At 45.3% G+C, this 16,524-nt stretch overlaps 1 protein-coding gene across 1 annotated transcript in view; it reads right to left on the reverse strand.

The window, feature by feature from the left end:
• NCAN (neurocan) overlaps nucleotides 1–16,524 on the reverse strand; it is a 90,060-nt gene that overhangs the window by 36,459 nt on the left and 37,077 nt on the right. Inside the window, exon 6 of the mRNA XM_087704958.1 lies at nucleotides 14,236–15,219. Coding sequence (XP_087561084.1) covers nucleotides 14,236–15,219 — 984 coding nt within the window. The remainder of the gene's footprint in view (nucleotides 1–14,235; nucleotides 15,220–16,524) is intronic.

Raw genomic sequence — 16,524 nt, forward strand, 5'->3', positions numbered from 1 at the left:
TAACTATCTTTAGATCTTCCAGCAAGCGCTGGCATATTTTTAAAGATCAAGATGTATAGAGTAACATGTATTGAAGAGGCGTTTGAGGAATGCTTCCTTCACCACCCATGTTCTAGGACACTTGCTACTGACCTGAGGCCCCGGAGAATCACGGTCACCAACAGGAACTGCAGTGACTTAACCACCCACATAATTGTAGAGCCTCATTAGCAGTGACATGCGGTAAGGTTTATGGCTGGTGAGGCACTGACACAGTGGTGGGTTTCAAATTTTTTTAGACTTGTGGACTTCAACTCCCAGAATTCCACAGCCAGGCATGCTCAGTTCCGATTTAAAGCGACAGCATTTGTTTTTCTCCTTTGTGAAAAAGTTTCCTTCATTCTTTTTCTTCTCCCTCCCCCTCCTTCCTCCCTCTCTCCCTCCCCCCCTCTCAAACAGACACACGCACACAGAGAAATTGGATTGGACTATCTCTCCTACCCCCTTCCCTCTCACACTCATTCTCTGTCAAACAAACAAAAACACAGAAGTTGGATTGGATATATTTTCCAATGGCTTGAATCAGTGAAGCTGGGCTTATATTGTTTTATCCAGATGTGTGTGTGTGTGTGTGTGTGTGTGTGTGTGTGTTTGAAAAGGCAATGTGGCTCTGCCTGCAATCAAACCACACTTGGGGAGGGATCTACAGTTGAGGATGAAGTTTGAATTCCTCCCCCTCCCTCCGACCCACACGTACCTTTTCCAGCTGAGCCGAGGTGGCGCAGTGGTGAAGTGCAGCACTGCAGGCTACTTCAGCTGACTGCAGTTCTGCAGTTCAGCTGTTCAAATCTCACCGGCTCAGGGTTGACTCAGCCTTCCATCTTTCCGAGGTGGGTAAAATGAGGACCCGGATTGTTGTTGGGGGCAATATGCTGACTCTGTAAACTGCTTAGAGAGGGCTGAAAGCCCTATGAAGCAGTATATAAGTCTAACTGCTATTGCTATTCAACTATTCAGCTATTCAACTATTGCTATTTCAACTCTGCTCTTACTGTCATCATGAAAAGAAAAAAAATGTAAAAGGAAAAAGGCAAGAGCTGAGGTCAGGCTGAGTTAGTTGCTGCCAGAGTCACCGTGGATGACTCTGCTTAACTGTTTAAAAAAGCCTCTAAAAAGCACCCCCTACTGGAGGAGGCAAGAGAATGATGTGCCTCCCCTACGTCAGGAATTTTTAGGCTTTTAACCCTTTCTTAACTCTGCTCGGGTGATCATAAAACGCCTAAAGTCAGACTAGATGAGGCACGTCATTCTCCTGCCTCCTCCTGTAGAGGGCACTTTTTTAGAGGCTTTTTAAAACAGTTAAGCAGAGTCATCCACGGTGACTCTGGCAGCAACTAGCTCAACCTGACCTCAGCTCTTGCCTTTTTCCTTTTACATTTTTTTTTCTTTTCATGATGACAGTGGTGAGGCTCTGCCTCCCCTGACTGCACATCCCTGCTCATTAGGATACGCTGGTTCTGTTAGGAAGGAATGCTATCCCGGGCTCATGGGGGGTGATTGGGCCCCCTCTTCCACTCTCAACCGAGTGGGTCTACAATTTCCACAATACTTGCTTGCACGTGTCTTCTTATCTCAGCCGGTATTATTTATGAGCTTGTCTTGATCTCGCGGTAATTCTTGGATCGGTCGGTGTCCACCAAGTGCCCAGGGGGGGTCGTGAGTCTCCTTCCAGAGAAACTCTCTGTTGGCGCCTGAAGGTAGGACTAGACGGCCTCAATTGGGCACTGGTCGGTCCGTGCCGTCCTCAGCGAAATATCGCTCCTCAATCTCCTGGCTGAGGCTCACCATAAATGTTGCAGAAAAATCAGGAGAATCGGACCACGAGATCAAGAAAAGCTTTATTTGGCCAAATAGCTCAGATAGAGATAGCAATTTCTAACATCTGAACAGCGTTCTAATCACAACACACATTCTTATAGTATGTTCAAAGCATCAAAAACACGGAAATATGTTAGCTCATTTCTATTGGTTAAGCAGATTATATCGTGCTGCCCTTTCATGTCTAGGCTGCAGTTGGCATGCAGGAAGTACTAGTTTCATACTGACTTGTATGGTTAAGCTCTATGTCTGACTCCCAAGCAAGTAGGCAACTGACTTGGCCTACTTACAGCAGGTGTTGTGGTTTGACATTTGAATTTCCTGAGTTCAAGCTTCCTATTCTTCTTCAAGACTCAGTAAATGTTATGGTTATCCTAGCAAGGAGGAGCTAAGCTCAATTCAAAGACGTTATTAATTTTCTACTTTTTCTTTAAGTATATTTTGAACTGTTTTTGTTAGACTTATACCTTGTATTGGTTCTGGGAAGTCAGGGGGGGGGGGGAAGAGTGGGGGGGTTGGGGGAAGGGTGGGAGGGAGCTGAGTTTACTAAGTTGGAGGAGGGGTGTTGGATTTTAAGGTATTATGATTGTACATGTATACTGCTAATTTTTTCTTTTTTATGTATATTGAAATGGAATTATAAATACCATCAACACAAAAGGGAGTTTGCTCAGAAGCTGAAATACACCAAGTGAATTAAAGGAAGAGTGGGAAGCAGAGGAGAGAAGAAAAATAGGAAGAGAGGGGCAGGAGAGAGGGTGAGGGGCAGAGGTGGGTTCCTACCAGTTCGCACCTATTCGGTAGAACCGGTTCGTCAAATCTACCGAACCGGTTAGAAGAGGTTCCACCAGTGGACCCAGAAAGCAGGCCACACCTACAGAAGAGGTTCCAAAAATTTTTGAAACCCACCACTGGGAAGGATCTTGTAACTTGACAGCTTTAAGACTTGCATGCTTCAATGCCAGAGTTTCTGAATAGCTACTTGGACCGACCTAAGTACTAATTCATAATTTCATATCTGGTCACATGGGTGGCAAGCCACTCCCACAAAGGAGGCCACACCCACAGAGTAGGTTCCAACAATTTTTGAAACCCACCACTGGTGAGGGGGGAAGATGAGGTGTATAAGGAGGAGTGGTAAGGGGAGAGAGGAGAAGGAGAAAGGAAGGGGAAGTAGAGTAGAAAATGATGGCGGGAAGAAAGGATGTAGAAAGGGGGAGGAGAGAGGGGGAAGAAAGTGTCGGATAAGGTATAAATATGGTGTATGGAGAGCAGAAGAGCCAATAACTGATTTTTTTTCCCCTTTGGTAGTTGATGGTAAGATGAATTGATGTAATTACTTAATAATACAACATGACATTGACTATGTAATAATATACATGTGATTATATGCTATGAAAATGGAAAATAAAAATTTTTTCTATGAAAAAGACTCAGTAAATGTATAACAATATAGAAGGGATAGATGGGCCCTCAGGAGATCTTCTAGTCTGACCCCGTTTCATGTTCACTCTTATGTCCAAATCTCGCTTTATGTCCTGCCTTAAAACCTCATTTTAATGTACAGGTAATCCTCATTTAGCGACCATAATTGGGACTAGCAACCTGGCCATTAAACAAAACGGCTGCTAAATGAAACTGCCACTGTGCTTACGATCTTATTTCAGTCTTGCTATGCTCTGTAAACTTCCAAAGATTGTAAATGGGAGGATTGGTCATAAAGTTACATTGTCATCACCATCATAATTGTCGATGGTCACTAAATGAGACAGTTGCCAAACGAGGACTACTGGTACAGTAATGGTGAGGGAATATCTCTAGCTTGTGGGGCCCGGTGGCCTAGCGATTAAGACACTGTGTGGTTGGAAGGTTGTTAGTTCAAGACCCAAATACCCAGAGGTGGGTTCCTACCAGTTCGCACCTATTCGGTAGAACCGGTTCGTCAAATCTACCGAACCCGTTAGAAGAGGTTCCACCAGTGGACCCAGAAAGCAGGCCACACCTACAGAAGAGGTTCCAAAAATTTTTGAAACCCACCACTGGTCCTTGGATATGATTATTCTACACTATCATGCTCATATTTATAAAACTCAGTGCCTCTGTGAAAGGTAAGGGTGACTACTGCGTTTGTGGTGCAATCAGAACATTGCGTGTGTTGAAGTTGTTTTAACGCAAACCAAAGATGCCTTTAAAAAAAAAAAGTTTACGTCATATTCTTATGCACGCCAGTGCTGTGTGTGAGGTAATTGAAGGTGGTTCTGACAAGTGTCGTCGGCATCTTCATATCCGGTCACATGGGCGGCAAGCCATTCCCACAAAGGAGGCCACACCCACAGAGTAGGTTCGAACAATTTTTGAAACCCACCACTGCAAATACCGCATGAGGGAGCGAGCTTTCATTATTTTGTCCCTGCTGCTGCTAACCTAGCAGTTTAAAGGCATGTAAATGCAAGTAGATAAATAGGTACCATTTCAGAAAGTTAACAGTGTTCTGTGCACCTGTTGGTCACATGACCACAGAAGCATCTTCGGACAACACTGATTCTTCGGCTGTGAATTGGAGATGAACACACACACACACATACACACACACACACACACTCACCAGTTGGACACAACTGGGCAAGGGAAACCTTTTATCTTTTTATCGCTAACTTAGAAAGGTCCATTAAACTGAAGAGAAGGGCACCATAGTATTTTCATCATATAACGGTGCTATTATCATGCAAATAAAACATACCATATAGAAATTTAGTCCATGGTGTGCAAAGTTCATTGCTGGCTCAGGAATTCTGGGGGCTGAAGTCCACAAGTCATAAATTTGCCATAGCTACCCACTATGATTTTGATGAACTTGACTTGAAATCTGTTAAACCAAGATTTCAGTCTCTATGCCACCTTCTATTAAAGTTTCTCCCCTTCCCCTCTTGCTCGCTCCCCCATGGCCAGCCCATCTGTCTGGGTGTTAATAAGCCCAGGGAATTGGCACCTCTCCATCTGGGCCTCCGAAAGTGCCTGCGTGGAAGGGCTGCATCATAGGCATTTGGCAACGGTTACAATGCCAAGGAGCATGTGGGAATGGTTTCTGTGGCAACTGCCTCCTTATTAGATGCATCGCCTTGCAACTATGGTCCTTTGAGCTAATGGGGTTGAGCAGGGGGATTCCTAAATTTCTAAGGTTCTTAATCTCCCTGGGAGGGTTTGGGGCTGGGGTTGAGAGTGGGGGGAGAGAAGGAGGGCTAGGATAAGCAGAGCAAGATGAAGAGTCTGTAGGAACACCCTTGAATGTTGTGGAGTTTGTAGGGACGTGTGTATGTGTGTGAGAGAGGGAGAGGGAGAGGGAGAGAGAGAGAGAGAGGGAGGGAGAGAGAGAGAGAGAGAGTACAGCAGAAAGGGAGGGGAACAGATTCTATAGCAAGAATTGGCTTTCAGTATTTACATATCTACCTATTAATTGCTCTCTACTTTCTTCTCTGTACCTGTCTATGTCTATGTCTATGTCTATGATAGGTTTGCCTAGCTCTTTACTTCTTTATGGTTGTCTATCTCGCATGCTTTCCTTTTCTTTCCTTTCCTTTTTCTCTTTCCTTTTCTTTTCCTCTCCCCTACATTCTTACTCCCTCCCTTTCTTCTCCCTTCCCTCCCTTTCCTTTCCCTTCCCTTCTCCTCTTTCTCTTCTCTTCCCTCGCGTTCCTTTTTCTTTTTCCTTTTCTTTTCCTCTCCCCTACATTCTTACTACCTCCCTCCCTTTCTTCCCTCTTCCCTCCCTTTCCTTTCCCTTCCCTTCTCCTCTTTCTCTTCTCTTCCCTTTCTTTCTTTTTTTCTCTTTTCTTTTCCTCTCCCCTACATTCTTACTCCCTCCCTCCCTTTCTTCCCTCTTCCCTCCCTTTCCTTTCCTTTCCCTTCTCCTCCTTCTCTTCCCTTCCTTTTTCTCTTTTCTTTTCCTCTCCCCTATATACTTACTACCTCCCTCCCTTTCTTCCCCCTTTCCTTCTCCTCCTCCTCCTCCTCTTCTCTTCCTTTCTTTTTTCTCTTTTCTTTTCCTCTCCCCCCTTCCTTCCTTCCTTCCTTCCTTCCTCTCCCTTTTCCTCCCTTCCTCTTCCTCCCATGAAAATGCAATCCCCTCAGTCCAGAATATCTAGTCAGTTTCAGCACATGCCTTTTGTTTAAAATTCAGAAAGATCTGGTCAAGACTCAGCTGTTTACAAGACAAAAGAGGCTGACTATTTTTTTGGGGGGGGGGGGAAACGGGACAGTATTACTGGATGGGTCTTTTGTTAAGAGGAGCTCATGTCAGAGCCCAGCGAGGGGGGCTTTTTTCTACCGAAGGATCGTGACTCTGAAATGCCTTCCAAATGTGCCAGATTATCAAAGCTGTGTCTTTTTATACACCAGCATGAAAAGCATCTCTGTGCATTATCACTGGCTTCTCCTCAGTTCCAGCCAGCAAAAAAAAAATGTCTTTATCCTTTTCATTTGGGGATTTATACTTTATTATTCCATATTGTTCGTGGCACCTGATCCCTGTACACTATCTTTTCCAAGCTTTTTTTTTTAAGCAAATATATCAAATCAATGTGTGAACAGTGTGGCACCTGGGTGTCATACATTCTAATACAAATAAAACTAATAAAATTAATCATAATTATTACATTCAATCAACTTATGTTTTTCTAATAATGATACACATTTATATTAGGTTGGAATCTGTCATTATTCAATTATTCCATGTTTCCTCTTATTATGATTATGATTGTGATTGTGATTGTGATTGCTTATTGCTTATTGCTTATTGCTTATTGCTTATTGCTTATTGCTTATTGCTTATTACTACTTTTATTTTATTATATCAAGATTTATACACTAATATCCCCCCTTATTTCTATCACTTATTCTAGCTTTCACTCTTTGTTAAAAGACTTTACACTGTACACTATTTTGAGTGCCCACCAGAATGAGGGATGAAGCCTAAACAAGCATAAATACATCACTTTTTCCAGGGGCCATAAGAATGCAAAAGAATATAGCCAGGTTAATTAAATAAAAAAAACAATAATGACTCCATCTGGTTCTTTTTCCAAAATGCCCACAACAGGGCATGATGGTCTGCCCCAAGTTCAGATAGACTTCTCCTGAATGGGACGGCTCACAATATTTGGACATTCATACTGTCAGTGTTTATTTTAAAAAAAATAACAAGGAAATTTCCCCAAGGACACTATGAATAGGATCAAGAGAACTCAAAGATTTGCAGAGATGTAAATACCTTAGGTCAAACCGCCTCTAGGTTTGTAACAGATAAAATCTTGGTTTAAAATCATTCATTTAATGACCATTCAAAGTTACGATGGCACTGAAAAAGGTGACATGTCAGTTTTTACACACTTACGACCGTTACAGCATCTCTGTGGTCACATGATCAAAATTTGGATGCTTGGCAACTGACTCATATTTATGACGGTTGTCCTGGGGTCATGCGGTTATCTTTTAAAACCTTCTAACAAGCAAAGTCAATGGGGAAGCCAGATTCACTTAATAACTGTGTTACTAATTTAACAACTGCAGCGATTCACTTAACAACTATGACAGGAAACGTCGTAAAATGGAGCAATTCTCACAACAACCGTCTCAACAACAGAAATTTTGGGCTGAATTGTGGTTATAAGTCAAGGACTACCTGTAGAGGAGGAAGTCTTAATTGGACAGGACTGCTGATCTATCTATCTATCTATCTATCTATCTATCTATCTATCTATCTATCTATCTATCTATCTATCTATCATCTATCCATCCATCCATCCATCCATCCTGTCTGTCTGTCTATGTATCTCTCTGTCTCTGTCTGACTGTCTCTATTTATTTATTTATCTATCTACCCATCTATCTTCTATCTTTACTTATCTCTCTCTCTCTCTCTCTCTCTCATATCTATCTATCTGTCTATGTATGTATGTATGTATGTATGTATGTATGTATGTATGTATGTATCTATCTATCTATCTATCTATCTATCTATCTATCTATCTATCTATCTATCTCTTCTATCTTTACCTAATCTTTCTCGCTTTCTCACATCTCTCTCTCATATCTCTCTATCTCTCTATCTCTCTATCTCTCTCTCTGTCTCTCTGTCTATCTATCTATCTATCTATCTATCTATCTATCTCTCTCTCTCTCTCTCTCTCTCTCTCTCTCTATCTCTATCTCTATCTCTATCTCTGTCTATCTAATCTCTATCTCTCTCTATCTCTACAATCTGCCTGTCTGCATGCCTGCCTGCCTATATATCTATATATCTATATATCTATATATCTATATATCTATATATCTATATATCTATATATCTATATATCTATATATCTATATATCTATATATCTATATATCTATATATCTATATATCTATATATATCTATATATCTATATATGCCAGTTCTGCAACCCAGGCCAAAATACCACTATCTTACCACTGTCATAAGTCCCCTTTCTAAGGTAGGTCATAATTTCAAATACTTGCTAAGTGACCGATCCTAAGTGGAGAGCTACATGTATACCAAAGCAGGTTAACTTTCCAGAATTCAGTTCTTTCTATCCTGATTTCTGGTCCTTTTCTCCCTCCCTTCCCCATGCCAGCTCTGGCAGCTGCCACCCTACAGCTCAGCGTTGTACCAGATGCTTATTCTTAATTTGAGCATCGGCAACGATTCACCCAACCCCCTATGCAGCCGTAAGTGTCAAAATTACGCACACTTGCAAAATAACTCTGTCTTCAGAGACCGCTGCTCTCTCTCCCCTCCCTCTCTTAATTGGTGCTAACACTTTTCAGCCGAAATTATGCCTGAGTGCATTACATCAGGTTGCAAACATGTGCTAATTGGCACCAATGGCTACTGAAAGCTCTTTCAGGAGGCAGAGTTTAAAAGCTGCACAGGAAACTGTGATTTTTGGCAGGAGAAGGAACGAGAATTTTAAAAAATCCACACAAAATCAGCAACCCAAAGGCGGAGTGGGTCTGAAATGGGAGGGCTAAGAGAATTCCATCTGATCCCTCAAACATAAACACGGGGATCTTCCTAATATCCCTCAATATATATTATAGATGATATTCATTATATTAATGGAGTTAATAGGAGTGATTCTGGGTAGCTTGATATAGGAAATAGCACAGAAACCTATTGTTCTCACCAAAGCTTCCTCAGCTGCATGAAGCCAAGTCCTCGTCCCGATAAACCCCTTTTATTTAATTTCCAGTGAATTCCTCTCCAGCAAAGTCTTTCCTCTCCCACAGTCTTTCAAGATAGTTCACAACTACCGATCTTTATCAGGCTTGGAGAGTGGCCAGGCCGATATCTTTCAGACGCTGCAATACTTGGCAAGAATGCAGGAATGAACTAAGTGTCTCCTGCAAACTCCACTCCCCTTTCGCTCCCCTTTTATTCTCTCTGGGAGGGGCCATTCATTGTCCACCTGTGCCTTTACTCCCGAGTCAGACCTTGTTCCTACATGTTATCTTCGTCTGGCAACACTGCACACGCGCACACTAGGAACAGGCTCCTGATGTTCGTCTGCCTCACTGATGTCTGACTCTGAAGGCAGCTGATTACTGGCATATGACCCTGGCCCCCTCTCTGCCTCCGATACAGAACCCTCATCATAGCCTTCCCCAGACTCCAGGACTGGCCCAGGTTCCTCCCCAACCTCCTCACTCTCTGCATCTGCTGCCAGATCCGCTAGCTGCTGGCGGGCCACACCTATTTCCTATATCAAGCTACCCAGAATCGCTCGATAGTGAGCTGGGCGGCATATAAATTTAATAAATAAATATCAATAGCACTTAAAGGTGATTCTCAAAGGTGGTTTTTCAAAAGGCAACCGGACCATCTTTCCCTGAGGAAGAAGAAGACATTTCACTTCTGGTCCAAGAAGCTTCATCAGTTCATGGATGAGAAGCAAAACATCTTCTTCTTGCATTTTTGAGACAATCATGGCATGGATGACTGAGAATCTCCACAGACACTTAAGACTTATATATCGCTTCACAGCACTATCTAAGCAGTTTACAGAGTGAGCATGTTGCCCCCCTCCAACAATCTGGGTCCTTATTTTACCAACCTTGGAAGGATGGATGGCGGAGTCAACCTTGAGCTGGTCAGGATCGAACTCCTGACAGTGGGTAGAGTCAGCCTGCAATACTGCATTCTAACCACTGCACCACCACAGTTCATGTTAAATCAGGGGTGTCAAACTCAATTACACTGAGGGCCGCATCAGGGCTGTGGTTGACCTCGGTGGGCCAGGCGGGCATGGCTGGCTGGGTGGGTGTGGCCAGCTTGACGCCACTCCCAAAACTGCTGCCATGTTTCTTCTTTGCACTGGGTAGACCAGGCCGAAGTGATGTGGGCTCGGAATGCCCCTAACATTTTCCAGGATGGCCCCATGGGCCGGATCTGATCATATGGCAGGCGTTGTGTTAGACACCCCTGTGTTAAATGTTAAGGCTGCACAAGTGATAGAAGAGATTGCTTGAAAATCTTCTTGACAACCCCGTGAGGTAGAGCAGGCAAAGGATAACATTTGCATAGCGCTTTAGGGCCAAATGGGGGTTTGAACCCAATCAAATCAGGAAAGCAGTGATTATTTCAGAGGGGGCACTGGGACAGGGATGGTATTCACTTAGAGCCGAGGTGGCGCAGTGGTTAGGGTGCAGTACTGCAGGCCACTTCAGCTGACTGTTATCTGCAGTTCAGCGGTTCAAATCTCACCGGCTCAAGGTTGACTCAGCCTTCCATCCTTCCGAGGTGGGTGAAATGAGGACCCAGACTGTGGGGGCAATATGCTGACTCTGTAAACCGCTTAGAGAGGGCTGAAAGCCCTATGAAGCGGTATATAAGTCTAACTGCTATTGCTATTGCTATTACCTACCCTACCAGTTTGCAAATGTGAATGTGTGAATGCGTGCATGCGCTCCGGCTTCAGCGCATGCATCTTGGCTAAAAAAAAGTGCCTAAATAGAATGCCATAGAGCAGTGATGAAGGACCTTTTTGTTGTTGGCTACAAAAAATGCGAGGGTGCGTGTGCAATAGCACGTGTGCGCATGCACCAACATCCCATAATGCAATTCACATCCCCACATGTGCATGTGTTCACATGCACCCCACGCTCCCCCTCACGTGGGGGGGGGGCAGGTTAGGCTGTTTTCGCCCTCCCCAGGCTCCAGGAAAGCCTCCGGAGCCTGGAGAGGGCAAAAAATGGGCCCAACGGCCAACCGGAAGTTTGGAAATGATCCGTTTCTGGCTTCCGGGTGGCTAGGGAGGCAGTTTCTGCCCTCCCCAGGCTCCAGGAAAGCCTCCGGAAGGCTGAAAATCACGTTTTACCCCAGAGCAGAGTTAATATTCTGCCGGTTTGGACCGGTTCGCCCAAACCACCCACTCTGGCTGTATGGCCGTGATGGCGAACCTATAGCACGTGTGCCACAGGTGGCCATATCTGCTGGCACGTGAGCTGTCAGCTCCAGCGCGTGCCAGTTGAATTTCTGCGATGGGTTTGGGCAAACCGGTCCGAACCAGCAGAATACCAACTCTGCTCTGGGGTAAAACTCTGAACACAGCTCTCCTAGATTGCGTGAGAGTTTTCCGCAACAGAGACTGATGTAAGTAATTCATTAACATATGGCGAGTGAGTCAATTCTTCCACACCTACTCCGGGGCTCCCCTGTGTGATCTCTTAACTTTAGCAATGAATGTATGTGAAAATTGTAATAAAGAACGGAAAATTCTGCTCCTTTTTATTCCCTCTCTTTATAAATTAAATTTAGTGGCCACAGGCAATGCACCGAAGAAGTAAACAAGCTGCCCTTCCCTTCTCTGGAGATGAGGGAGGATATAAAACTGAAGTGCAGCGTTGGCTTGAAACGCCCACAGGTAGTCCTCAACCTGCGGCCACAACAGAGCCCACAATTTATGTCGTTAAGCGAGAAATTTGTTACGTGAGTTTCCTCCATTTTGCCACCTTTCTTGCCACGTTTGTTAAGTGAATCACTGCAGTTCTTAAATTAGTAGCATTGGTTGTTAAGTGAATCTGGCTTCCCCGTTGACTTTGTCTGTCAGAAGGTCGCAAAAGGGGATCATGTGACTCTGGGACACTGCAACCGTCATAAATGTGAGTCAGTTGACAGTCACTAAATGAACTGCTGTAAACTGAGGACTACTTGCACTTATCCAATATACTGTGCCCCTTTTGTGGCTACAACCAGTATTATAGGTAGTCCTTGACTTATAGCCCATTCATTTAGTGACCATTTGAAGTTACAATGGCACTGAAAACAAAGGATTGATGACCAGCCCTCAAATGATCTTACAGGAGACCAGAGTCACGTGAATGAGATTCGGGCCCTCGGCACGCAGCTCACACTTACAATCCTTGCAGCATCCTGCAATCATGGGTGGCCACCAGGACCATTCTAGTGGTGGGATTCAATTTTTTTTTACTACTGGTTCTGTGGGCGTGACATGGCTTGGTGGGCGTGGCTTGGTGGGCGTGGCAGGGGAAGGGTACTGTGAAATCACCATTCCAGTGGTGAAATCTATTTTTTTACTACCGGTTCTGTGGGCGTGGCTTGGTGGGCGTGGCTTGGTGGGGTCTTGGGCCAGTGTGGTCATGTCACTGGGGGATCAAAAGACAGAAATTCACTTTAACGACATCCTGCTGGAGCAGGGTTGAACTAGATGACCGCTAGGTACCCTTCTAGCCCTGGATTATCCTCTGAAGCTGGGCCTAGTGCCACATTTGTAGTCCTTCCTTCCTCTCCTTTTTCCCTCCCTCCCTCCGTCCCTTTCTTTTTCTTTCTTTCTCCCATCTTTCTTTCTCTCTCTGTCTCTGTTTCTGTCTGTCTCTCTCTCTCCTTTTCTTCTTTCTTTCTCAACACCCCCCAACCCCCATTTTTTGCCTAGCAGGCCTCAGGGAAGCCTGCTAGGAGCAAAAACAGAGCCCTTACCCCCCCATTTTTGGCTGTGTGATGTGAAATCGGCGGAACTTTTTAAAAAACTTTTTTTAGTATTTTTTATTATTGGTTCGGGCAAACCATCCCGAAACAGTAGCCTTTCACCCCTGCCCTATTCCCTCCCCATCCTACTAACCTGCTTTCCAGCTCTATACTCTTGTGCAGGGCAACAGAAGAAGACCCAGCTGATCAGCTGGAACTCAGGAGGCAGAGAATAGAGAGGGCGAGGCCAGCCAGAGGTGGTATTTGCCGGTTCTCCGAACTACTCAAAATTTCCACTACCAGTTCACTAGTACCGGTCAGAACTGAATAAATACTACCTTTAGACCACACTGATTGTTTCTGTATGAGAGACAAATTCCTCGCATGCCTAATCACACTCGGTCAGACAAAGTATTCAGTTCGGTTCGGTTCACCATTTGTGACCTCCTCAATGGGCTACTGACAGGCATAGTCAGTGGGGAAGCTAGCCAGGTAGGTCGTAAGTCGTGATCATGCAATGACCATGGCAAAAACGTTCATAAAATGAGGTTCAGTTACATGATGCCTCGCTTAACAACCACACCGCTTAATAATGAATATTCCGGACCCAATTGTGAGTATAAGTAGAGGACTTCCTGTCGCGTACCAATTCTGGTTACTGTAATATTGTCCTGCAATAACTCTGATCTGCTTTCCCTTCACAATGCTGTGGGATATGAACAGCAATATTAATAGCACTTAGACCTATATATCACTTTACAGTGCTTTATAGCTCTCTCTAAGTTAGGGGTGTCAAAACTCAAGATCTGGCCCCTGGGGTGCTTAGATCTGGCCCGCGGGGCCAGGCTGAAAACAGGGAAGGAGCTGTGGTGCCTCTGCCAGCAAAAACGGAGCTCGGGAGGGCCGTGTGCTCCTCTCCCAAGCTCCGTTTTCTCTGTTAGAGTGCTGCAAGAGGCCATCGCAGCCAAAAACAGAATGCGGGAATGCAGTGCACCCTGGCCACACCCACCCCAGCAACACCCACCCGGCCCCCCAAGGTCAGACACAACCCTGATGTGGCCCTCAATATAAATCAAGTTTGATACCTTTGCCCTAAATGGTTTACAGAGTCAGCATATTGTCCCCAACAATCTGGGTCCTCATTTTAACGTCCTCAGAAGGAGGGAAGGCTGAGTCAACCTTGAGCCAGTGAGAATCGAACGCCTGGCAGTAGGCAGTGACCTAGCTTGCCCATACTACATTCTAACTACTGCTCCACCACGGCTCTGCAAATGGGATCCAAGCCCAGCCACCCTGATTAGGAAAGATCCCTCTTCTTAAGGTGCTTTTACAATGTACAGGCTCCCGACGCCCGGCGGAAGGCCGCTGCAGCAGAAACCAAATTCCAAATCAACTTACTGTTTTCGTCGACTTCGTTGGACAGCGAGTAGTTTAGACCTCCCCCAAGAGGAGAGGCAGGACTAGGGACCATACCAGCTGGAGTCTCAATGGCATTGTCTACCATTTCGTGCCCTGCCAAGGCCAAGACGGTCAGTGTAGTGGGTAGCATGGTGCTGCCCCCTGGGTTCCCATCAACAACCAGCTCGTCTTTCCACTGTTCCTGGAAGTACCCCCCGTTCAGTCCTGTGTAAACGTTCTGATTCGATTCAGGGATGCCAGCCGTAGCTGGTGTGGCCCCAGTGGCAGTGGGTTGATCTTTTGGAGAAGTGGGGGAAGGAATTAGGAAAGGGATTGTCGGATGCTCCTTTAGGATTTGAACTTGGGATGGTTGCGGAGAAGCAGTAGTATCCTGTGGGAATAAACCCTCCGTATTTCCCCGCACCCAGGTTGGAGTGACCAGATGAGGAACCGCTCCTGGTGAGATGCCATCTTCGGCGTCTCCCTCCAAAGGCATCTTGCCCAACATCGAAACCACGCTCAGCGACTCTTCAGTGACGTTCGTCTTATCGGCATCATCAATTACAGTGAAGCGTTTGCCATCGTGAAGGACATCTACAGAGGGTTCTGTGGGAGCCCCTCTAACTTCCCCATTGAGAAAAGGGACACTGGGTACCACAGATCTCTCTTCCACGCTTTCTCTTCCAACTGGGAGAGCCGTTACCATCTGGAGCTGCTCATCTTCTTCCAGTAACGGCACTGCCACTTTGTGTAAGGGTCCGTAAAGATCCTTGGCTGATTCTTTGGAATCTGCTGACATGATCGCTTCCCCGTTTTCCCTGGGGAATAGCTCATTCTGGCTCAGAAAGGACAGGTCAGGATCGTGCTCCACCAAGATGTTCTCCATTCCTGATTCGTGGCTTCCCTCCGAATATTGGTCCATGGGCTGATGGACAAATCCGTCTACAAAGGATGCCCTCTCTGGTATCTTGGCCAACTGATGCCCTGCAAAGGGATTTTAAAGAAAGAGAATTGTAGATTTAGGAAAAAATCAACCCCTGGGGGAAATCCTTTTCTGAACAGGTGCTTTCCAAATTGACACTCCAGAAAGGGTATAGAGAAGAGGAACAAAGATGATTAGGGGACTGGAAGCTAAAAGATAGAAGGGATAGTTGCAGGATTTGTTGTGGCCCACCAGTGGCCAGCAGAGCTGGTGGCAGATTCGGACAGTGAGGAGGTTAGGGAGGAATATGGGCCAGCCCTGGAGTCTGGGGAAGGCTCTGATGAGGGCTCTGCGTTGGAGGCAGAGAGGGGGCCAGGGCAATTATCTGACAGTTATCAGCTGCCTTCGGAGTTGGACATCAGTGAGGCAGATGAACAGCTGGAGCCTGTTCCCAGTGTGAGCATGCACAGAGTTGCCAGGCGAAGGGAACAGCTAAAGAACAAGGGTCGACTTGGGAGTAAGGCCACAGGTGGACGATGAATGGCCCCTCCCATAGGGAATAAAAGAGGAGCAACAGGAGAGTGGAGTTTGCAGGAGACAATTAATTCATTCCTGCATTCTTGCCAAATATTGGGGGTCTGAAAGATATCGGCCTGGTCGCTCTCCAAGCCCAATAAAGGTTGTTAATTGTGAACTATCTTGAAAGACTGAGGGAGAGGAAAGACTTTGCTGGAGAGGAATTCACTGTAAATTAAATAAAAGGGGTTTATCGGGATGAGGACTTGGCTTCATGCTGCCTAGATCACGAAGCTTTGGTCAGAACAGAATTGGATATGTTTAGTTTAATGAAAAGAAGAAATAGGGATGACATGATAACAGTCTTCCAATATCTCAGGGGTTGCCACAAAGAAGAAGAGAGCCAAACTGTTCTCCAAAGCACCTGAGGGCAGGACAAGAAGCAATGGGTGGAAACTAATCAAGGAGAGAAGCAATGGAGAACTGAAATTTTCTCAGTAAGACCAATTAACCAGTGGAACAACTTGCCTCCAGAAGCTGTGGGTGCTCCACCACCAGAGGTTTTCAAGAAAACATTGGACAACCATTTGTCTGAAATAGTATAGGGTTTTCCTGCTTGATCAGTGGGGTTGGACTAGAAGACCTCCAAGGTCCCTTCCAACTCTTTCATTCTGTCACTCTGTTAAATGTGCCGGACTTCAACTCCCAGAAGCCTTAGCCATGGCTGTCCTGACTGAGGCATTCTGGGATTTGAAGGCCAGCACACCTGAGGTAGAGAATTGGCAAGGGCTGTTCTAGGAAAATTAAAAGAGAGAAAAGAGAGATTAAAAAACAAATCAGCCGGCGAGGCA

This window comes from Thamnophis sirtalis, unplaced genomic scaffold (assembly GCF_051295495.1).
Source record: "Thamnophis sirtalis isolate CommonGarterSnake01/CBP01778 unplaced genomic scaffold, rThaSir2_p1.2 scaffold_1, whole genome shotgun sequence".
Taxonomy (NCBI): Eukaryota; Metazoa; Chordata; class Lepidosauria; order Squamata; family Natricidae; genus Thamnophis; species Thamnophis sirtalis.